Source organism: Anopheles maculipalpis, chromosome 2RL (genome assembly GCF_943734695.1).
Source record: "Anopheles maculipalpis chromosome 2RL, idAnoMacuDA_375_x, whole genome shotgun sequence".
NCBI classification, from domain to species: Eukaryota; Metazoa; Arthropoda; class Insecta; order Diptera; family Culicidae; genus Anopheles; species Anopheles maculipalpis.
In genome coordinates, this window is record NC_064871.1 from 26,823,456 (window position 1) to 26,847,790 (window position 24,335).

At 38.9% G+C, this 24,335-nt stretch overlaps 1 protein-coding gene across 3 annotated transcripts; it reads right to left on the reverse strand.

The window, feature by feature from the left end:
* Window positions 1-1,628: 1,628 nt before the first annotated feature.
* Window positions 1,629-23,938, reverse strand: LOC126557596 (heterogeneous nuclear ribonucleoprotein R). Of its 3 annotated transcripts, none has more exons than XM_050213419.1 (12): window positions 23,810-23,938; window positions 23,548-23,741; window positions 23,337-23,464; window positions 23,008-23,249; window positions 19,474-19,609; window positions 13,299-13,432; window positions 13,091-13,219; window positions 12,874-13,014; window positions 12,683-12,789; window positions 12,410-12,552; window positions 6,238-6,439; window positions 1,673-1,815 (listed from the first exon to the last, which is right to left on the reverse strand). In XM_050213419.1, the coding sequence occupies exons 1-12, from the start codon at window positions 23,927-23,929 to the stop codon at window positions 1,806-1,808; spliced, it is 1,686 nt and encodes a 561-aa protein (XP_050069376.1). In that variant the 5' UTR covers window positions 23,930-23,938; the 3' UTR covers window positions 1,673-1,805. The 3 variants fall into 3 exon arrangements, with proteins under 3 accessions (XP_050069375.1, XP_050069376.1, XP_050069374.1); XM_050213417.1 differs by lacking the exon at window positions 19,474-19,609 and adding an exon at window positions 17,117-17,252 and having other exon boundaries at window positions 23,810-23,929; XM_050213418.1 differs by lacking the exon at window positions 6,238-6,439 and having other exon boundaries at window positions 1,629-1,815; window positions 23,810-23,929.
* Window positions 23,939-24,335: the final 397 nt, after the last annotated feature.

The window sequence follows — 24,335 nt, forward strand, 5'->3', positions numbered from 1 at the left end:
AAAAATTCACCAATCGAATGCTCGACCTTCACTTACTATCACGATAAGAGTTTTGCGGTTTTTTGCTTTTCAGTTTAACTTTTTTTTGTTTGTTTAGTTTAGTGTTTAGCCTGACTTGGGATTTTTTACTTCCGAAAAAAAAAGTGTTTCCAATTTCTTCTTTTGCCGTTTGTTGTTACTTTTCCTGCTTCACTCACAGTATCCGAAACACTAGTCCGAAATTAAAATTGAAATATATCGATAAAATAATCTTAATCACGCTTATTTAACATCCCTTTACACTGGCTGCACATCATGCCGCGCCACCATTTGCTACAACACCCACACACGCACACCTTCTCCGTGGCTGGCCACTCCTTTCCTCTCTCTAATCCTTCTCTTTCTCTCTCTCTCACTCGCTACGTTCTTCAGCTTACACACAAGCAATTAGAAATAATTGGTAATTATGCCTTGGGGGGCAGGCAATATTTTCACTTTGTTTTGTTACGCGCGCGCATCTACATATCTATTCTTGCGATTTATTGATTTTGTAAAACGGTGGAGATCTCGATTTCATGTTTGTTTTGCATTATCATACTTTTGAATTGCTACTCATTTTTTTTTTCACGCACGTATCCTGTTTATCGTGTGGCCTTTCTACACCCAACCCACTCAGCGCGGAGTTATTTAACGCGAGTAAACCATTTTATTTTGTGGATACTAAAAAAAACCTACGTCAATTTGTCTCTACGGTTTCGAATGGTAGTAGTGGTGGTGTAATAGAGATTTAAGGGAAATCATTCGAATTATACTTTTCATCCGCAATTAATTTTGTTGCTTGCTAGACTCCCGAAAAATATCTTTTTATGTACATTATCGTACTCACACCACAACAAAACATTCCTTTCTTGCTGCACAACGTTTTTCCCTGTCTTTGTGTTTACTTTTAAATGTTTAAATTTTAGCACTGATTTATTTTACTTTTTTTCACGTGTATCCTTTTCCTTAAAAAAAACTCTTTTTCGTTTGCGCTGTCTGCTGACTCTCGACACTAACTGTTTATGAAATGGTACCTATACTAGAGTTTATGATTTCAAAGTGCATTCAAGAATTTCTTTTATCCGAGAGAACGTTTCTTTAGAATAGTGCGACGAATAAAATCAGTCAGTTTTTGTTTCGCTTAATTTTGTAATGTTCCTCTCTCCTCTCTAAACGTCACGCTTACTGCACACATGCACACACGAATCTTCCTTTAAAATGTATTCGTCACACATTGTTGTGTTGTATACTCTTTTTTTTGTAACCTTTTCTTAGTGGCTTTAATCTCTTCATTGTATTCCGATTTTTTCTCGCTTCCTCAGTTTCTTCTCAACAAAATTTTGAATTATATGTGTGCATGCCTATCTCAATCAATACAGTTTACGGGTAAAAGAGTAGAATTTGGTGTCGAGTACATCATAATTAACACTAAACGCGCTTACCGTGGACACCTGCCTTTACGAACAAAAGCGCATCACAAAATTCGCCGATACCGTGGTTTTTATTTATTGCTGAGCAGTAGCGAATTTACCAGTAGCTTAATGTTGGTGGGTTTTTTTTTTTATAAATGAGTTGCGGACGACGGGTGTTGTTGGGGGAAAAAAGTAGGTATTTTGTGTGTTTAGCTCCACGCCGAGTAGGTGTCGGTGTACCACTGTTCTCCACCGTTTGCCCCTAGTGGCTGCTGGGGCAATGGTTGGCTGCCCCAGTTATTACCAAAATTTGCTAATGCTCCATAGCGTCGTTTTATGTCCCCTTGATTGTGAGGACCTCCTTCGAATTTGCGCTTACCGATTGCTGATTGGACGAACATGATGCCCACGCGGTGCATCGCATTCGAGGGTGAGGGGGAAAAGGGAAGAGATAAAACAGTTCATTAGTATATACGTTGTAGAATAAAAATACGCATCGTTGCTTATGGTAAGATAGATGAATTCACGCAATACTGTATACAGACTCTGGATTACTGTCCAATTAGATCGTTTTTATCGGTTCCTGGTGTTGAAATGATTCATAAATGACTTGAGTCGGTTTCTTCGATCTTATGTATGAGTGCGCTACCAGGCGCCTCCATTAGCGGCACCGTATTGCGCCTAAAGTTAGATAATAAGGCAAAGCTTCATCTGTTGAATAGAGAGCAACGATTTTACGCCGCCAATAAGAGTTGTAAAGTACAACTCGTTTTCAGTTTAAAGCACGTACTATTATTACATTGTATTTGTTTCTATTTCGTTGATTAGTTTCGAGATTCTTACGGTTGGTTGATTGGTATCGGTTTTTTTTTATGCCATATTAGTCTACTCCTAACATCTTCTCTCTTCGTCATTGAAATTCTCATATTTGAAAGATTAATTTTATTCAGTACAAATTCTTTGAAGCAACTGAGTGACAATCCGAATAATTGCGAAACAAAACAGCCAGACAAATTGATTCTACGTCCATATTGTTCTTTCCTGGAGATACACATCGAAGGACCCAGCTGTTTTGTTTGATGTTCATCTGTTCAACTCGTTCGTCATTTTCATTTGCACGATTTCTAATATATTGGAGATGGATACGGATGAGGATTTCGAGCGTTCACATAAAATCCGGTATCTTCTATTAGATGTTGGCCAGGTTTTGTAGCCAGATGTTTTGTACTTAAGTGCCATAAAACGAAACAAAACATAAAAAAGAAACAAACGGATAATGATCGTTACACTATTGTGATAGGATAAACTGTGTTTGCAAATGCGTTTACAACAACGGATACAGTATCTCTCTCTCTGTTCCAATTCGCGAGTGCTAGAAACATCAACACACATGACTGCTAATAGTGATTTTAAAAAACTCACTTATAAAAATGTACTAAAAAGTTAAATTCGAAACTACTTACCTTTGATAGTGAATATAAAGAAACCGTCAAATATTTGTTGCAAAAGAGGCTTGTAACAGATGCAAAAGATAGGCTACTACCAAAAACTAATTTAACAACAAGATGTTTCTAAAGAGATGCTGTATCCGAATGTCTTGTAAAACTGGTAACAGAACAAATCAAGGAAAGGGATAAAACGAAAGAATCTTTGCAGCTTTACAAACTTTGCAAGTCTTGCTCCAAGGGTCTCATTTTTTGATTGAACTTTATCTCCACCGAACAACTTTCGTTTGCTTGCTTTGCTTTGTTTTTGGATCTGTTCCTCTAGATTTAACCGGTTCAACTCTCTTCGGCATTTTTGTTGCGTTACCTTGTAACCAACCAAGTGGTGACGTAAAGAAAGCAAGTCTATTTTCTTGTCACTTTATTGTTGTCGATATTTCCGTTGTACATAATACATATTTGCATTGCTACTAAAGGTACAAATTTTGTGTCTTATGTGTAAACCTGCCCTATACATCTTGGTTAACTTGCGCAAAGAATAGTAGTTTGCAAAGAAAATAAAATAAGAAAACAAATCAAAACTTTAAATAGGTCTCTACCACTGATTCGTGTCGTCTTGTCTCGTGCTGTGTTTAATCATAAGCTTATCGCTCTATCCTCTTATCTTAGCTATCGAATCGATTAGTATTAATAGTGCCGCATTATCCCACAGTTAAGCGGTATCTGCTTGTGCAGATGGTCTTGCACAGATTGCTTGATTTACTTTCAGTAGACAGAATTTGCGGATAGTATCTCCATCGTTTGTAAACTATTGTTGTTTATTATTTGTTTATACTATTAGAAATGAGAAGTGTGTTACTCGTTCCTCGGTCAAACATTCCATACACTATAGCTCTGGTTTATTTTCCCCCTAGCTTTGTTGTTTCGTTCAAATGTATAGATATATATTTTTTTTAATCAGCTGTTATTGAACGATTAGGGTAGAGCGGAGAAGTGTTTCCTATTCCTGAGGAAGTGATTGGTTAATATGATAATAAAAAGCGATTGTGTCATGTGCAGCATATATGTAACTTTGGGGCAGGGGAGTAGAGAAGGAAGAAAGCATTAAAATACGCACAAATATCGATTAGAGTTGTTATCTAAAAAATGTTAGTGCTGTTCATATCGATTTCTTGATTCTTCATTTTGTGATTCATTGAATGTGTCAAGTGTTGCAAAATGACGTAATGCTTATGACGTTAAAAAGTCCCCAAAATGTTATAAAAGGGTCGGGCCGGCAGATTGAACGCAGAGGATTTACAATACTTGTTAAAATAGAGGTTTGATCAGCTTTTTTTTTCTGGTTGTCAAATCATAATGCAAGAAGATAAGATCAATGTTTGGAAAAATCAACGGAAAATGTGACAAACGGAAGAATAACATACACTAAGAAAAGAAAGAAGTTAAGTAGTTCGCTTATTACGTCAAGATTCGAAAAGAAGCCATGTTTTGAATGATATTTGTTCATTATAATGCCTTACCAGACATTATGCTTTGTGAAAGAAACTATGAAACCGACAGCGTCACATTTATTCTTAGAAATTATTCCTGAAAGACAGTGTGACGTTTGAAGGGAGTAATTGGAGAATATGTATACCATTATAGAAGATTGTTCTTTTCCCTACATAGAGTATATGAACCTCTCCTTTCCGTAATCAATGTTATGCGTTAAATTCTGTTGATACTATTTAGCAGTTATTTAGCAGTTAATAATATTGCTATTCTGCTTCGTTCTTGTATCAGACCTATAAATACTAATCGATTCTATTGCTGCCCTCACACACATAATGTTATATTCTCTAGTATTTCTCTAACTATTTAGAGACCCTTCCTTACGATATGTTTTATATGTTTAATTAATATAAGACGACCACATTTTAACGCAAAATCGCTTAATTCTTCGCTTCGTCAATGCATTGCATTGCATGAATGCATTTCTGTTTCTTTTGCTTTAGTTATGTGTTTCGCTGCTTTCAATTTAGGATCGAACTATAGAACTATGTTATGTCCTAGTTTTGTTTTATGGTCTTCCACTTTTAGTGCTATTAATGCATAAACCCTAACAATTGCCGAAGAGAGAGATGCGTAAAGTATCCTTGCTTTAAAGGTTGGTTCTATTCATAAACAGTACATTTTGTTGGCATAACTTGCCCGTAATCCATGGATCCATTCTTTTATGTTTTTCAATTATTGTTAAATATATTTCTAGCCCTTCCAATTTTACGACGAATTTATTAAACGATAATGAAACGAAAGTTCAAACATGTGTGCAGTAACATTCCGAAAAAAAAAAAAACATAGATGTAATGATTACACGATTATCAAGTATAACAATTGAATTTTCTCATAAACGAGTAATGCAAATACAACAGACTTAATCATCTAATGGCGAACTAATCACAATGAAATAGAAACAAAACAATCGTAATATGCGTTCACAATCAATCGAGTAAACAAAAGTAGAATATTAAGAAAATAAAACAATTGAATCAAACGATGCAAAATTGAATAAAACAAATTGTATGCAAAAATAGCAAAAAAGGAGGAAACAAATTTGTAACATGGATAGTAATTATGTGGTGCTACTTTTTTTTTCATGGTGAAAGTTTAGCATCAAATTTGAACCTACAATCCGTACCTAAATCCGTAGGGATGAGAAAAAACCAAAAGAAAACAAAAACGATCGCATCGATATTAGCGATTGGTGGATACACACTCACACACACATACCTATCCACCGTTCATGTTTGCATCGTTCTATTGCTGTATTACTGTGTAGTTCGTTCTTAAATACATACAAAAAAACTCTATCTATTTAGCATTGACTTTAACCTGCATTGATGCGCAAACTGCATATAACACGCAGCGGACAGGGGGAAAAAACATGCCGCGCCTTAAAACGAATAGGAATTGACAAAGAAGAATATTACACTGAATTGGCAGTAATCCTTACGAGCAATGCTAAGATTAATATAGAATAGGACTAATTCTGAATACTACAGACACGCACACAGACAGACATATCAGTTGTTCCATGTTGGAGCTGTCGCTGCTTTATCGATTGAACATCGGCTGTTGGGTACGATCTAGAGCTATGAGCAGTACGCGTCGATATAGTAGTTGGATGACGGGCGATGACGTCTCAATTTTTTTTTTTATTTCCGTAACACACAATATTCAGTGTATCGTTGTTTAAATTTACTAGTTACTGTGCGTAAGACGGGATTTTATTTTGTTTGTTTGTCTGTATGCTTTAAATTACCGTTAATGTGTGTGCGTGTGTGCGGTTACGTATTTTCGCTTAAGACTGGGGCCGTCCTCACCTGGTATATTTGGTTTGACGCGCAGAGTGCCAAGCACGCTGGGACGAGTTTGACCCAGCCCATGGGCCACCGCCCCCGCGACTTGTTCCTGAACCCCCGCGGTGCCCACTGGCTGACCCGGTGGGGCCGCCTGGTGGCTGTTGTTGCCAAGGTGCCCAGCGATTCGGCCATGTGCCATGGTTCCACGTCCATGACCATCCTCCTGCAGAGGGAATTTGCGAACGAGGGAGCACGCGAATGTTGTCGGTTTTTTTGTTTGTTTGTTTGTTTTGTTTTGTGGTTTTATGTTGTTGTTCATTCAGTTTTACGTGTTTTTGAGGTATCGCATGGTTTCAGGGCAACGATGAATAACGTTGATCGGTAGTTATCGGTTTACGATTTAAAATTTTACAACGGTTTTCAACAGCAATCATTAGTATGTTTCCGCAGTGTCGTTCGTTGATCGTATGCGTATCCACGTAAACACAGATTTTCGTATTTTTTGTACCGATTGTAATTATAATGCATTGGCGTCATATCCACGCGATCGTACAATTCACACGATGTAGTCGTAGTTGTTTGTTATTTGTTTGGGCGTTTGGTTTACGGGTTTTTGGTCCAGATGACGATGAAGACGATCGAGTATGTGTGTTGTGGAGTGGAAGATGTGTTGTTAGACACGTTGTGATTCGCACGCAGTATGTTGAACCGGTTTTTAACAATGCATTGCAGTGTGGAGATCATTGGTTTTTTGTTGGTTTTGTTTGTTGTAGAAGAGTTTAACGATTGTTTCGTGTATTTACGCGTTTAACGCAACAACAACACCACCCATCGGTGGCCCGATTCCACACAAACATACACAATACGCGTGTAAGTTTGTTTGGGTTTTACAGTTTTCACGTTACATGGCATTGATTGTATCGTTGCAAAACAGTAAAGAGGCGGGACGATTTGAAAGTAGGGGGAGGGATATTTAACATAAAAGAAAAGAGAACGAAAAAGAAAAAAAGCAAAAAACGCGTTAGAAATATAAAAAAGGAACGAAACATAAATTAATCATCAACACTTAAATAATTGCCTGCAGACCCTACGCTTTTCCTACAGAAAGCGGAAATGATCGTTTCATGGAAAACGAAAGCTTCCGCAAATTAACATACTTTGTAACATGGTCTGTGCCCTATGGCTGGTTTTTGTGTTTGAAAAGAAAACAACGCATAAAGTTGTACCAGTTTCCACCAAAGGATGTGCTTGAGTATCAACTTGTCCTAACATATTTTTTTTTTCCAAAAGTGTGCTTTTTTCACAACGAACTAAAAAGAGTCCAGTTTCTTTATGATGCCGAAATAGTATTTGTGTATGTGTGTGTTTTTTTTCTCGAAAAATGTTATTAGTTTTGCCGAAAAAATGGTTAAAATTTGATTAGTTGAATTAAAACGTATGCCAAAAAGGGGGAGAAAAGTGCTTAATTTGATTTCGTAGAATGAGAAAGCTTAATGCAGTAGATCAAAACTAAGACACATGTTAATAAGGGGAGCTCTATCATTACATGAAGAAGCATTATTGCAACACTGAATTGCATCTTAAAAGGAAGGAAGGAAGAAAAATAACATTAAACATTAATAAAAATAAGAAATGCAACGTTAGTTGGGAATTAATTAAAAAGAAAACCGAACTAAAAAGCCAATTAGTAACTAAAAGCGGTATAAAGCAGAAACTGTCAACTAGGACGGTAGCTAGAAAGCGTTTAAAAAGTGGAAATATTACTCCAGCATCTACGGCGGAACGGCATATCATGTAACGAGCTAGGCTTGCTTTTTCCTTTTGATTTGGTTGGCTCAAACAAACGAGGGTCGAGCCATCAAAACAATGAATCTGTGTATTGCATGAATGATTGTTTTCTTCCTTAAACGGCGAATGAACAACACGTCGGGTGCTTCGCTCAAATCAGAAAATTGGTGACGTTGTTTGCACATACACCGTACATACGCTCTATAGGCTCTATAAGGCAAGTTTCGGCAATGGTAAGTGTGTGTTTGTGTGTTGACACACAACAGCGTACCCTAGTAGTACCCTTTCGTCCTGATTCGTCTCACGATGTTGGATAACGCTCGCCGCGGGCTGTGGTGGCAATTATATGGTGGCTTGCGGCTGCCAGGCGCTTTAGAACAGTTTCAACCGTCGTCCGAGCACACCCATCGCACTACTGTTGCGAGCACCGGCGGCGGCAACGGCTGCAGCGGCAGCGGCACTATGGTGATGATGGTGATGATGATAGTTGTGACTGTGGTGACTGTGATGATGCGAAGGTGCGTGATGGTGATGATGATGGTGCCCGGGACCGGTGGAAAATGCGGCGGCGGCGGCAGCCGCAGCAGCTGCCGCAGCCGCCGCCGCCGTCGCACTCGACGCGTAGTCGAGATAATACTCGCCGGCATCACCGTAACAACCGCCGCCTCGGTAAAAGTCGTCGTAATACGAGGATGCCTCGTAATACCCGGAGGATCCCATGCTCCGGTGCGTATAATCCGCATACCCGTACGCATCGTAATCGTGCTCTGCGTCCGTCCCAGTGAGTGTTGGTGTCCAAGGGGGCCGAAAGTGTGTAGTAGTTCGAAAGATTTAACGTATTTTTTGGAGTCCATTTTTTCATGTGTAGTTGTGTATAAGGCACGGCAAAGTGTGTGTAAGGCAAACGTTAGTCGAATCCCCATCCAGTACCGTGCACGTATGTCCAACCGTGAGATGAGTAGCCACGTGAGTTGCATGTTTTAGTTTTGGATTGCATGAATGCATTTTTGTACAGTTTGTTTAAATTAAAGGCATCGCAAGTAATCGAACGACACCGTGGGCCAGAGAAGTTAGCGGAGCGGTAAACCCCACAGTTGCATGTGTAAAAAGACGACAGAAATCAAAAGAAATTGGAAAATAGAAACACAGATCAAAATGGAAAACAACTAATGATGCACTCGCTTCATTCAACATGGTTTGTGTGGTACTCAGCATCGTACTGCCATGAACGTAACGGTGATACGGATCGGATTGGAGTCGATTTGCAAATTTAGAGCAGTGGTGTGCACTACTATACACATCTTGTTGGTCATGTTTTAGATGCTGTCGCTGTTGGTGCCGGCATGCCCTCAGCGTTACGTCCATGCGCGACAGTGCACGTGGTGAACAATGTGGCCTGTACTTTTCATAGCGAAAGGGGAAATTTTGCCCGCAGTTTGGTCCTAAAATGTAGAATTTAGATTGGCATAGTTTGCGCATATGATTTTGCAGTTGGCGTACAGTGGAAAAAATTTTGTCTACAAAAGGAAATTTCGAATTTTGAAACATGAAATGCAGAAAGAAATCCGAACTAGAGTTTTCAACCGAGCTACAGAGGTTTTGCCACAATTTAGAGGGTACATGATATAGCGTGTTGTTGTCTTCTCCCACCTTGTTTGTTTTAATTTTTTTTTGTGGAGTGTTTGTTTGCAGTCTCTAATGTTCGTAACGTAACATTTTACACCAATGAGTAAAACTATAGACGGTACGTTCAACGAAACAAGGAAATATACCAAACGAAATCGTAAAACAAAGGACTTAAATGAACTCATAAGCGAGAACCCCTTAAAATGGCTCGACGGGAGCACCACTCTAAATGATCTACTTGCTTGACTACGCAAAGTGTACGGAAACACGGTAGAGCCGTATGTGTTTGTACAAGAAAAATTACTTACCCAAAACATACATGTTGGGAGTGTTCTTAAAACCTACTTGGCAAACTAATCGTTCGGTTGTATTTGATCCCTTCTTTTCAGTATTTCAGCTAGTTGTGCACCTAGTTGCACACCCAAACCCAAACTAAATACAACTGATCGATATGGTTTTGGAGCGCATTTTGCATAAATTGTAGTAAAGGTAAATGGGGGAGATAAAATCTACTCATGCAATACACACATTACAGCTACGTCTTGATAATATATGAACCACTACAGTAGTAGACTCGCCGGCTGGATAAATGCCATGGTTTGATGATGCAAAGGTGGAAATGTAGCATTCTTTTAGTGAAAATGTGAAAAGAAAAATAACGAAAATAGGCAAAGTAGAGTGCTATATATTATTCTCTCGAAGCTAATCGGTCGCTTCCATTGTGTTTCATTAGTTTTTGCACTTAGTTTCTTAAGTTCTTAATTTGTTTATCCATCTAGCTTGAGGAGCATTAAGTGCAACCTTAGCCATACTCAGTTTAATTGCTCGAAAGGTTTCCTCTTTTGGACACGTTGTGCGTTCCGTATCTTCCAGAAGGGATAAAAGAGGTATTATGCTGTTATGGAGAGTGAAGCGGTGTTGAAAAGTTGTCAACTCAACGTTTTCTCGTTAAACATAGTTACTTCCAGCATTGATACGCGCTATGTAGTTGGTTTTTCCTACCTAAAAGTGTTGCTAAGTGTTTACTGCTACAGCATAAGGGGTAGGGGGGGGGGGGGGGGGTGGGAGGAGAAATAGAGAGAGAGAGCTCGAACTATATTTACAAATGTTTTACAATCTTGGCACATCATATACCTACGTAACACAGCTACTTTTGATATGTTTGATTGCTCGTTTTGATTGCATTTTTGCTCGGTAGAACATACGCTTCTCATTGCAAAAGGTATAATATAATAAACAACAACAGTTTCTTAGTTTTAGATACTAGGTTTTGTTTTTGCGTGTGGTGTGAACGGATTTGGTCACGTCAATTGCGATCGTCAATTAAAAACAATAAAAAAATTATCATGCAGTATATGCAATTTGCTTTCCCTTAGCAAAATGGGAGTTATTGTTAGGCCGGAACGGAGAGTTTCCTGACATGAAGTTGAACATGGAAGATTTACAGTCTACTGGTCTATATATACGGGTTCTAGACGTTGGTGACATTCGTCCGAAATTTTAAACATCGACTCACAAATGCTGAAAGTCCAATGTTTTGCTGTGCCTGGAGGTTTTCTTTACTGTAGGATCACAGAGGAAATAGTTTAATGTAAAAGATCCAGATAATGCTGGACAAAAATGCTATCGGGGGTATAGGTTTATGGGTAGACATGCAAACGGACTAGATCCTTTTGAGAGGAGCACAGTTGAAATGAAAGATATAAAGAAACATATTGCAAACTTCATGTTCAACTTGCATTAGTTATTGCTTTGTACAACTACTGCAAAACATGTTTGTATCACTGTACAAGTTCTCTCACAACTGGGACGTTAACAAGTACGAATTAAACACAACTTAAACATATGAAAGGAAAAAAAGAAATACACAATAAAAGATAGAAATGAAACGAATGTATCAAAAACCAAACAGAGCGTTACATAAAACAAACGATTATTTTTGTTTTGCTTTTGCTAGCATTTTGTATATCAACAACAAGTTCCTAATAATTTTTCCTCAGTTTTGTTTTTGCTTTGTTTTTATGTGTGCTTTTGCTTTTCAACGGTCTAATTTTGTAGTATCCAGTCTCGAATTGCTATTGATTTGATTTGGAGCATTGTGACGGTAGTATAGCGTTAGGCAGTAGAGAGAAGATACAAGATAATTTTGAACCATTTAGGAGCTAATCAAGGATTTTGTTACTTATTCGTTGTCTTTTGGCGCTAGTACACAAGTAGCAAGTCAAATGTACACAAAGTTACTGTTTCTTTCTCGCTTAGTTTTGTTTATGCTGTGTTCAGTCAATCCGGGGGATGTTATATTATTGCCTTATTGATTTTTGTCTCTTGCTGGTATCTACTGCAATCGTTCAACATTTGCATTTACATCGCATTAGGACAGCAAACTAAAACGCGCAATGCACACGCGCGTGTATGTAATAAATGATTTATGCAATGCAATTTCTAATTCGGTTCATTTGCGCCAACATTTTTCGGAGCCATTTTGCTTTTGATTTGCTTTCCGTTCATACGTTTTAACTAATTTAAGGTACAATAGTTGCAACATTCTAGGGTTCCAATGGTAACAGTCGATTTTCGATGATTACGATATTATAGATATCACTACGAAGGTTTTTTTTTTAACGGGAGTATGATGGTAAACAATACTGCCAATTGTACGGCACAAAAAAGTACAGATAGATTGTGTGTTTTGTTTGGTGGGAAAAAGGTTTGATTTTTCGGTGTGTAGTTTTTGGATTAAAAGAGTATAAATATGAGGGAGAGTTTTCTGTTCACTTACCGTACTCGCCCCGACCGCCCATCGGGCCACCCCGCATCGGAGCACGTGGACCTCCCGGTCCGCTAGGCACTCGCATCGGTGGCATCGCACTGGCCATCATGCCGGCGTGCTGCGGCGACATACTGGGAAACGATGGAACCGTACTAGGGAGGGTAAAGAGGACGGTAAGATACAGTGGTTAATTTGCAATCATATTTGTAACTACTTGTTGTATTTCTTTGTTGTATTAATAAACTTTCAACGGTGTATGTACTGATCGAACCCAACACTTACTTCACCAATCCTATTCTAGTCTGCAGAAACTGCGTCATGCGCCTTTCGCGAGCTCGTAGTATTTCTTCCTTTTTCTTTTTGTCGGACGGGGGTTTCGCTAGCGATACCTGTGAGATGAATGTGGATGAAAATGGGAACAATATTAGAACCTGTACCAAGGGAGCAAAGATCCCATCATGCCAAATACTTACTTCTATGTTAGATCCACCGATCTCTTTGCCATCCAGATCCTTCATTGCTTTCACGGCATTGTCGCGATCCTCGAAGTGAACAAATGCGTAGTCTTTAATCTTCTTCACTCGCTCCACACGACCGAACTGCTCGAAACTTTCCTGCAAGGTGTGGAAAGCAATGTAAAATGTAGTGACCGTATGTAGTCATTCTTTTCAGCGCATCCGTCTTCCCTACCTTCAGTTTTTCTTCGCTCGTGTCTTGTGTTAGGTTTCGTACGTATAATACTTTGACCTTGCTCATCGTTTGTTCGTCCGGTTCCTCCTGTGGATCGGCCCAGTCTACTATTATATCACAATTCCATACCTGCTCGAAAAAAAAATATTAAAGAATAAAATGAGAATTTGCCGTATTGTGCGAACAAACTGTTTAAAGCCCCCATTACCTTTATTCGTCCGGTGCCTAGTCGCCGCTTCGCCAAAGAGGCTGCCTTGTGTGATTCGTACTCGAGGAAGCAGAAACCTCGGTTCTTTTTCTTGTCGTCTGGTGAGCTATAAATAATTACCTCCACAAGTCCCGCTGTAATAGTTTTAGATAGCATGTTTTTGGAGGTTTGCGTTTTTGGAGTGATTTTTTTGTTTTTTTTTGTTTACGGGGACGGGATGTGACATATCAATTCACCAGATCAGAGCAATGATATCACGCGAGAAGGAGGGAAAACAAATAGAAGAAAAGAAAGCATATTAGTATCGGTATACCATATTTCGATAAACAACTTGAGCATATCTTAATGCATACAAGGCTAGGAGATTGAAAAAGTTTACGACTAGAGGTTAAGAGTAGAAATTCTTCGTTTCCTAATTGTTTCCTTTTTTTTTTTGTTGATTATTTGGTTTTAGTAGTCTACCATTTGTAAACTGAGCTGAGTTGCAAATTTCAAGCAAAACTTTCCACTGCTTACTTCAACTAAGATCAGTGTGTTTTTGAGATGGTTTTTAAAAGTTATTTTTGTTAAATTTCCGTTGAGCATCATTAGCATTGTTTGGTTGAACCAGATTGCGGTACCGATTCTGTTTGCCTGATTCGTGACGAAAACACACTGATTCACCCTACTAGAGACCACAAACCCTCAGTTCCGATTCGCTCCACTTGCAAGGGTACAAAATAGAATCCAGTGGACAGTATTTAGTTATAGTTTTGGTACTTATTTTGCTTCACAAACGATTTCGTGTTGGGTTGAATTTGAATTTGTTACATTTTTGTCACAGCAGTTTGCCAAATTCATTTGCCAAAATATGTTAACTGATTAGCGGATTGCTAGGAGTATGCACCTCAACGAACGCATTTCCTCACACACTTATCCTAGAATTGGACAGGGGTTGATTTTCTTTTTAAAAAAAACAATACTCATACACAACATACACATGTGTGGGGATTCTGGTAATGGAAAACAATAAAAACTGGAGAGAGATAGAGACAGAGAGTATGTGAGAGAGAAAGAGAGACAAACGAAAAGAACAATATATTTGGTGATGGTGTTGTTTCTGTATGGTTTGGAGATAGGAAATTGAAGTGTATTGGTTAAAAAGAGGTAATATGGGTACAAGATCTTTAAAGTTGTTTAAGTTTTTTTTTCAAAATGTTACAGAAAAAGTGAACAGTTGAAAACATTTATGTTAAAAAAAATGTACGATTAAGGATAGGTTCACTGGGAAAAGACAGCTTGAGATAAGATATAGAAAGAGACAGTGAAGAGAGAAAGATAGAGTTGGGGTTGGCATGGTTGGGCTAGGGGGGAGAGCACAATAGGTGGCTAACAAAAAAAAAAAAAAAACAAAGACTCATCCTGTACACATGATAGTTATACTAGACGGAAAAAGTAGGGTAAAGCATTTACAACACACCACTGTAAAATAAAGTGTAAAACAAAACACAAAGAGGGAAGAACCGAATATCACTGTCAAACTACGACTTCAAAGCAAACGGTCTCCATCTATAACAAAACAACTGGTGCGATGGTGGTGTTTTGCTGAGAAATATGCTGCATGGTAAGCTGTACGGTCTCCAGTCATTATAACGTATCGGGGGCGGAGAGGGAGCCCAGAGAGGGAGCAACACCAAATGAGTATCCAGATGGCCGAGCAGAACTATATTTGAGTAAGCTAGTATAGGGGGCATTCATTTCAAATTGGAGTGCAAAACCGAATTCATCAGCATTTGGTGGATAATCGAGGAAGGGCCGGGTACGCTATTTACGTGCTGATATACACCAGGATCCGTCAAATCCCTCAGTTAAGTTGCAAAGCTAATCCGGGAGCCTGATTTGTACAGTACACTAGGAGCATTTAATTTTGCGATCGATTAAACCGCTAAAGGAATCTCTCCGTCGGCACAGCGTAAGACTTGGGTGTAAAGGACGGACCAGATATTCGGAGGTGGTATGTGTTGTTTGGTTTTACTTGGTACTGTAGCCAGACAATTCTATGATTGCCAAAAGGGTTGACCAATTGAACGCTTTTCAATCGAACATAATTGTTGTCACAGCAGTGTCCAATTATTTTACCTCGTTTCAGATTGTCCAACAAAATTCCGCATCCGCGAGTTGCGCTTCACGTAGAGCCAACCGTGCGTTAGGGCGTTCTAATCTAGGCTACTTTGATTTTGGCAAATGAATTTGAATGTATTTTTTCTTTTCTTTTGTAGATTTCCTTGCGTTTTGGATTCCGTATCGTTTTAACGTGGAAATTGTGAAGCTACAGAACTGAGGGGAATGGAAATTTTGAATTTGTATGTAGATTTAAATTTATTTTTCTTTTTCCTTTGGCACGGTTATAGTCGCTGAAAGAATTTTTCATAACCCTACTGTCACGTTACGTTTCCTTGTCGTAGTTTTGTGCAACCGATTCGCTATCCGTGTACTCTACTAACGTTCTACGTAACGGCACGTGTGCCAAGACACGTTCCACGACTGATTCGGAGGGCACACGTGCCGTTGCGTGGTTCGTTAGTACAGCGAGCTTTACTGTTGGAATGTTGCAATAATTTACAGTTTTGACAAGAAATTTCAAATTTTGCATACAAATTTTGAGAACACACACACACACGCACTCACAATAATCACGCAAACAGACGAAAGGTGAACGACGAAAAACCAAGAGCTTCTGTGGGATCGATTTACTCTGCGAGCATTGCGAGCTGGCAGACAAACACGTTAGCATTAGCGTTAAGCCGATGGTGGCATGTGTTGAGCGGCAAGCAAATAAGGGAAGGGAAAAAGTAAGTATAAAACACAACTTCACTCGCTAAAAAAAAACACACAGGCACTAGAATTTTTATCACACAATTATCACGCCAAAAAGAAAAATCAATGCGTACAGATTGAAGAATGCATTCAACACACACACACATACACACACTGCCGAGTTGGTTGTTCGTTTTTCATTTCGTCCTGGATGCAATTATGTTTTGTAATTTTCATTTGTTACATTAAACTCTATCAAATGCGGTAAAACCAATGTAATAATTTAAATAAAAACCAATTGAAACACATTCGTTCGAATAAGAAAAAAAACAAAGATGAATAAAAACCACAAAACACGAAAAAGTGTAATAAGGCAATGCAATGAAACAAGAAAACAACAATCAAAATCCAATAATGCCAATTCCTATCGCCAATGAGAATACATGTTCGGAGGGTTCGACCCAAATGATGTGTTTTTTTTTTATTTTTGTTTGGTCTTGTGAGCAATCAGCGGGGAGTATTGAAAGCTATGTAAATAGATAAAAGAAACAAATTGATGAGTTTTACAATTTCCTGTAGGTATCAACCCTACTACTGATTCGCCCGGTGGTTGTTGTTGTTTTCTCGAACAGCAGGTTTCTGTTGTAGTTTTGTTTAGGAAGATGCCAATTTACTATCGAGCGATTTTTGGAGAAAAAGGTGTTCAAAGTCGTGCTTCCGTCAATTATATGCCAATGCCACAAGTCTACCACACACACACACACGCGCGCATCCCAATGTTCCGAATGTGGGCAACAGACACAGAGATCAACATTCTTCTTGCGTAGTGTAGTTTTGGATGTAAATCTCTTGCTTATTACAAGCTACATATTCTACTGTGTGTATCGGTCGTTATAGTATTAGAAATTCTCGGCAAATCAACTGCTCGGTCGGTTCGAAAGTGTGGTGTGTAACTAACTTTAAATTAGGGGGAGGGGAAAACTTTTTTTCCCGTCGTTCCGTATCGGCCGTTTGAAACTTACGTGCATGTTTCGCAAATTCCTCTAACAACTCATCGCGATCTCTATTCTTAGGAATATTGCCGACAAACAGTCGGTGATTGTTAAACGATATCGTTACACCAATCTTTTTGCCATTCCGAATTTCATAATCATTCAGCTGGAAGCGGATATCGCGGTGAAGATGATTTGGGAGGTTTTTGTTTTTGGTTTTTTATTTGGAAGAGAAAGAGAGAGAGACATTTCATTCACTTCTGTTGATGTACAATAATTATTGGTAATTGCTGCTTTCGGGGAAGATTTTTTTTTTTTGGTTTGTGGTAAAAAAAAGACCATGATATAGTACATGTTTTGAATGTGGAAAAGGAAAAGAAAAATTCTATATCGCTAGCAGTGTTGAAATGAATGTAGTACAGATGAAGCAGATAACAAATAAATATGACTGCGTTGTTGGGTGGCATAAAGTAGACGAAAAAAAAAAGTGTGTGAATGTGGGAAAGGTATGATAAATAGCGCCATGGATGTTTAATTGTTTCTTTGGAATGATAACAAGTGGATGATTTGATTAAAAGTTATAAGCTGATGGTATGGACTAAAACAAAAAATAATTGAAGGATAAAACTTGAGTAAATTTAAATTAAAATAAAAAAAAAACTATGGAATGACTGGAATGGAGAGGATTTTTTTTTGAAAGATGATGTTATCCTACTGCTGTTTCATATTGGATAGCGATGAGATGAAACGATGTAGCGCAAAACAATTAAATAAATCAAGCAAATATACGTATTTTTCGCACATATGGTATTGGTAAAATTTTGCTCTTTTTTTTCGAACCTCTTGAGGCTGTTTTGTATACATTTTCAAAAATATATAATGACTGGAGATATTTTACAATAACGCCGTTCGTAATGTTGTGTATTCAAACACCAAAATGAAGCAAACGAAAAACGATGTGTTGATTGGCCACAAGATGTAAACAACGAAAAACTATTGTTAGCAACAATATTTGTTATTCACAGAGTGCAGAATAGAAACGAGCTAACGAAAGCCATCGCGCATAGTTGATTAAGAACAATACACATAAAATATTTTAAAATTACATGTAGAAAACAGAACAAAAACTCCTCCTCGTCAACTGGCAATGAAAGAAGTATGATCGTTTAGCCCATGAACGTAAAAAAAAAAAACGCTTGCGGTGTTGTTGAATCGATGATCGGTGTAAGTGTGAAACGAGCTTTATGAGGTGATTAGAGTATGCTGAAGACAAGGGACAGGACGCATAGTGAACGTGTACGAGTAATAAATAAAGATGATGAAACACGTGTAACACAAAACTTCTGCACACTCAACTACCAACTGTGTTTGTGTCTGTACTGATGAAACCATTGGGCACTGGAGATGAAAATTTAAAAACAAATTGAAAGAAAAACTGTCGCCGAATGCTGGTTGAAGCTGGATACCGTGGAGGTTCACTTTAACGCTTTGTGAGTATGAAAGTTCTCTTGATAAGCTGTTCATCGGTTGAAGAAATAGACTGAAAATGTCTTAGCGTATTCGGTATTCGGCAATCAATACAGCTCCAAACGCTGCGTCTCAATACAAAAAAAAAAAGACAGAAGAAGATTGTATGCGATCAAATGATTGATTCATATTCACACGATTATGATTACTGGCTGTATGAGAAGCGTAGAAGTGGTCGCAATATTTGTTTAAGTTAGTTTTTGAGAAAATGATTCCAAAATAATTCCGACAATGCATAAGCCTGCAAAACCTAGCAAAGCATGTTTCTGATTGCATGGGTCTTGAGAATGGAAAAGCTTTTCCGAACTAATTGTAATATCATTCATACAACTCTCGCTAGTCCTCCCTTATAGTTGAGGTTGATATCGCTGCAAAATTCTTATCTTAGCCAGCATTTAACTTTACAGCTTATATGTGAACGGGTCGAACAAAGTAATGGCTGTTTCTTTTAACTTTGCGTGATCGGTTGTTCTCAAATTGTTGTGTGTTTGAAATTTCAGTACCATTTAACATAACAGCTATCTAGCGTTCTTACGATCTATATCGTCATAGAATGTAACAGTTCGTTTCGTTAACTTCCTTAAACGGTAGGGCAGACAAGATGCTGATATCTCTTTCGGGCTTCGTCCGATTGCATAGATAAAGGTAGGAAAATAATATTAAAAACTAAAAAAATAAAGCAAAAATGTATTCAAAAAACGTAATGAAACTCAACAGTAAAACGGAGGAAACGAAGAAAAGTAAACGAGAAAAAAAACGGTGTGTTTTTTTTTGTTTAGTACAATAGTAAAGAATAAAGAGTAATAGTAAATAAAAAATAAATAAACAAAGAATATAAGAAAATTTTGAACATGATTTACCTGTTAGTTTACCAAATTCATCTAAAATCTCTTCTTTTCCTTTAGATTTAGGTATGTTGCCTACAAAGAGGCGCAGATTCGGCACGCTTACATTTATTTTCAAACAATTGCCAGGCTTTATTTCATAATTATTGAGCTGTGGGGTAACAGATATGAAAAAAATAATGTGGTGAACATAAGAGATGTAACAATTTTGACCGAATTGGTGCGGCGGACCGGCGTACCCAGCCGTGTTTGGCAAACGGTTGCCACGACAGCTGGCCGGTACCGCCGTTGGGAGTTTGGATCAGGATGGAAAAGATAATATCGGGTGATGGTAATATTGGGAAACAGAGAGTATAATGTTGAGAGTACACGGTTGTGTAAGGGAAGGATGTGGATAAATTTTGAACTGATTCAATAGACAGTGGATGGAAGGAGAAATGATAATCTAAACAAAGGCTAAAGTTTGTAGAGAACGAACCAGAAAAGAAAGTTGGTGAAACGTGTGTTCTAAAGTACATTCCTAAAGCTTAACTTAAAAACGCATGTTACTGATTGCGTTCGAAGAATATGTGTAGTACAGTAGAAGGAAAAGTTAAAAGAGCGGGCTAGAATGTCTAGTAATTAAGTCTATTTAAATATGGTCATTAAACCGAAGAGACTTAGGAATTATCTTACTATCATGCTTGTGAGAAGAGAATAGATACAGCAACCCGCATTCCCACTATACAACGTAATAAATCAGTTGTCACTGCTCTATATAAGCTGATCTACCATTATTTACTAAGCTTTGATGGTATACCGTTTCAAATTCGATCATCAAACGGTTATACATTGTTCTTCTCTTTGCGCACGTTAAATTATGACAACTTCCAGCGTTGCTGGAATAGTTACACTGCTTGTGTCTTTAGGCCCTCGATAGCGATCGCATTATACACACCTTTCGCATCCGGGTGGGGAACGCAAAACGGATAATTCTGCTGAAAGCGGTAATCAACTGCACCCGGCCCAGATGCAGCTGTATCATCGTCAAAATAAAGTATTTAGTTTGAAGAAGTGAAAACAAAAAAATGGCACAGAAGAAAAAACAAATGGTACCACCAAAAGCCATTCTTTACGAACACGAAAAAAAAAAAAAACAAACCGATGAGCATTCATTAGCAATTCTTGACGACACACGGCAGCACATCGTGTCGATATGAAGAGTAAAAGAACTGCGAACCAACGGCAGCCGGTGGTTTAAAAAAGGTGGCCAACAGCAACGGCAGCTGGTCAACGAGACAAATGTTGGGAGAAAGTTCGCATCCAATGCAACCTTTCTCCACAGTTCACAGAATTGCAACCGGAACCGATTACTGTTCGTATGGCGCACAAACACACACACACACACACGCGAAAACGCCGTTAGGTTTGTCTTGGTCGGAAGTGCATCATATGGGGTTGCATTCGGTGTGCTACCTTTAAACCCAACAAAGAGAGGTTGGGTTTGTGTGCAGTTTTTGTTTGTTTGTTTTTTTTTCTCTCGAAACCTAATTGCCGATGGTACAAGGGAGAGCCGATTTGGTACCGTTATTTCATCAGCACCATCAGCACGAAAAACAGGAAGTATGCGGAAATCGCATTTTTTTTGCAATCGAAAAAGAAATTCTCCTGCGAGGGATACGGGCGGAGAGGTGTGTGATCGATATCTTCCGGTCGATGCCTGGGGATCGGTAAAAGTTCGTTCTACAATATTGCAATACGGTCCCCAACCCCGACTATAGAAAGCAGTCCCGTATGTCCCGGGTGTGTTCGGAAGGGATTAATCATATTTTGAAGAATTCTCCTCCATCCGCATGTTTGCTGCACAGGGCGTGCGCGAGGCACGTGCACACTAAGCGGGCGCACGGATAGCCGATAAAAAAGTGTGCTACATTTGCTGACTCGTTTGGCGTCAGTCCGCATGATGCGTTCTTTTTTTTCCCGAACAAATAAACGTGACAAACGAGCATGTGCACCATGTGCGCCAAATGATGCCACCGGACACAGATGGTGCGGGGTGCATGCTGTTTGGGCCGAAAGGATCAAAAGCCATTTCTTTTTTTAATTTTTTTTATTCAACTTTCGCGATGCATCTTAGGAAAGTGCAACAATACCAGGTTGAAGGGTGCATCAAAAGAGTTAGCTAACGGTACATTATGCTGGTTGTTTGGGGGGGATATAAAAAAATGTATCTTGCTAAAAGCGAAAAGGACAACATAATGCTATCAACATTGTAGATAACTAACAGCAATTCACAATGAAACTGAAACATTATCTCATGGTGCCTAAGTCTTCCATAACTCGTGTAGAATAATCCTACCAAATGAGAACTTTTCCTTTTTCACCCAAAACGCAGTTATAATCACCTCCATGCGGTAATAAATACGTTGGTGTGTAAATGTTGCAAATCAATCAGTTTTTGTTTTTTTGTTTTTGACGATTCCAATTACTAAATCAGCAGTGCCAAATGTTGGAGTATGCTTTTGTTCCAATCATATGTGAAGCAGTACAAACAAGAAGAGGGAGCCCACTAATGTTTCCTACCGATAAACAACGACATACATTTACGAGTAAGTAATAAATAAATAAATATATATAATTAAAATAGTTACCAATCACCTCTACTCAACACCATCATTGTCAAAAAACAGAAGTCCACCATTGCATAATGTTATAGGGGATATGTTTTGCTTTTGCTTGAGTTTTTACTTTTTTGTTGGGGGCAGTTGTTTTTTTTTTGTTATAGCATGATCTGCCAGATGGGAGTCCGTAAAATTTTGCGAGTTTATCAAAAATGTTTGCAAAATTAATTTCGTTTGGTTTGGTGGTTATGTAGCGCAAAAACGAAATTTTGAACTACATATACTTTTTATGTTCCAATCGTATATTAGTAGGGAACGGTTTGTTTCTGTTGTGCGCAAACGTATATTGACAAAAAGGCAACTACAAAGGGGTAGTAGGTTGGATACATACTAAAAGAGTTGTTGAAGGAGAGCATGTGGGGAACAAGAACAGAGGATTCGAAAAACAATACTGTAAAAGGATACGTTTTAAAGGAGAAGGTAACAGTTTTTGGTTTAGGACAGGGTAGAAGGATTGTGTAAATAATATCAAAAATTGTAACTAGTTGTTGTGCTTGTTTCAAACAAAAAAAACTAAAGCATTAAGAGACAAACTACAAGAAGGAACAAATAAATAAGAAAGGGGATTCTTTATACGAAACGTGAAAGATCGTAAAACTGGATTGTATTGGAAGGTGTCTAAAGGTTTCGAGACAAACGATATAAACAGGACGGGATATGCATTGTGAAATGGAGCGATGGTTATCCAGAGAACGTGGTGAGTTGGGAGCAGAACTGGAGCATTGGAAAAAGGGTTATAATTATACAGGTATCTTTTAACACAACACACGACCCAGTGCTCCACAATTCGGAGCAGGGTTGGGTAGAGCAGTCCCGGGAGGAAGGTGTGATCGTAGACAAACAGAAAAAAAACAAATCAAAGAATAAATCGCAAACCAAAACAACTTACCTCTCGTACGGCGTTCGAGGCCGCGTCCCGTGAGGTGAAGGTAACGAAGGCATAACCCCGGTTGGTGCCGGTCATCGGGTCCATCATTAGCCGAAGGTCCCAGATTTTACCGCATTTTTCGAACAGCGGGATCAGCTCGTCCTCGTACATATCTTTTGGTATTTTGCCACAGAACACTTCGCAACCGTTCCCGGGCGTGTTGCCCGTCCAGTTCGGAGGTGGTCCACCGTATTTGCGTTGCCCTATTGAGATAGTGCAAGGGATATAGCAGGATACAGACGTTAGTCATCGAGAGAGCAAAAAGGAGCTATTAGGTCCACCAAACGTACCTGTGGTGACGTCCAATGTGTATCCTGTTCGCTCTAGAATTGCTTTAATTTTTTCCTCATCGGGCCCTTTCGCTTGTACTGTGACTGCAGGTGCCGGTTGTCCTTGTTGTGTGGCCCGAATTTTTTGTCTGCGAAAAGGGAAGCGGTCCGACGTTAACATCCCGGTGTCTCACAAGGCGAGTGTGCGAGCGCCTTCCGTTCCCATGCTTACCTGTACGTTTTCATGACACCGCAGAGGAACGCCGATTTGTTCGAAACATGTTCGAGGTTAGAGTCTAGGAACTGGTCCAGTACATCCAAGGCACCTTCTACGTGGAATTCCTTTAGCGCATCCAGCGCCCTCTCATCTAGTTCCGAGTGGGCAAGCTTGCCCGTTTTGTAGATGGCGTCCAACCGACCGGCAACCTGTAAATAAGAGTCAAATGGTGGATTTTTTTTTCTTGATATCCATCATTATTGCATCCCGTACTCACCATAACGTTTAATCCATATTCCAGTAGCTTTGAGTAGTCCTGCGTTCGTTCGCCGTCGCCACCCTCGCCAGATTTTTGATTTGCCATCTCTTCTACAACCTCACCATTACCTTCGGCCATTTCTGTAGGATGAATAGAAAAATAAAATGGGGTTAGTTTAATAAGTAAAATAAACGCAAATAAATATAATTTTCATCTATTTCTCAATGTAATTCTCATTGTATTCGCCGTCATGTTTAGCGGATATAAAAGAGCACTTAAACCTAGACGATCATAGCATGCTTTTGCCAAGTGGAGCACCAAAAGTCTTCACCTCATATAACGCAAGACACACAGAGCGAGAGTGAGCGAGCCCTCACATCATGCGGCTTTACGCATCGTACGCAAATGTCATGCGTTCTCTCACCGCAACGCAACAGTCGGCACGCGGCGCGTCTCTCACTTTTGCTTTTCTTGTGAGTGCTTTTTCACGCACATTCGCAAACCGGCTGAGTGCGGTGGATTCGTTTTGCAAACTTCGATTCGC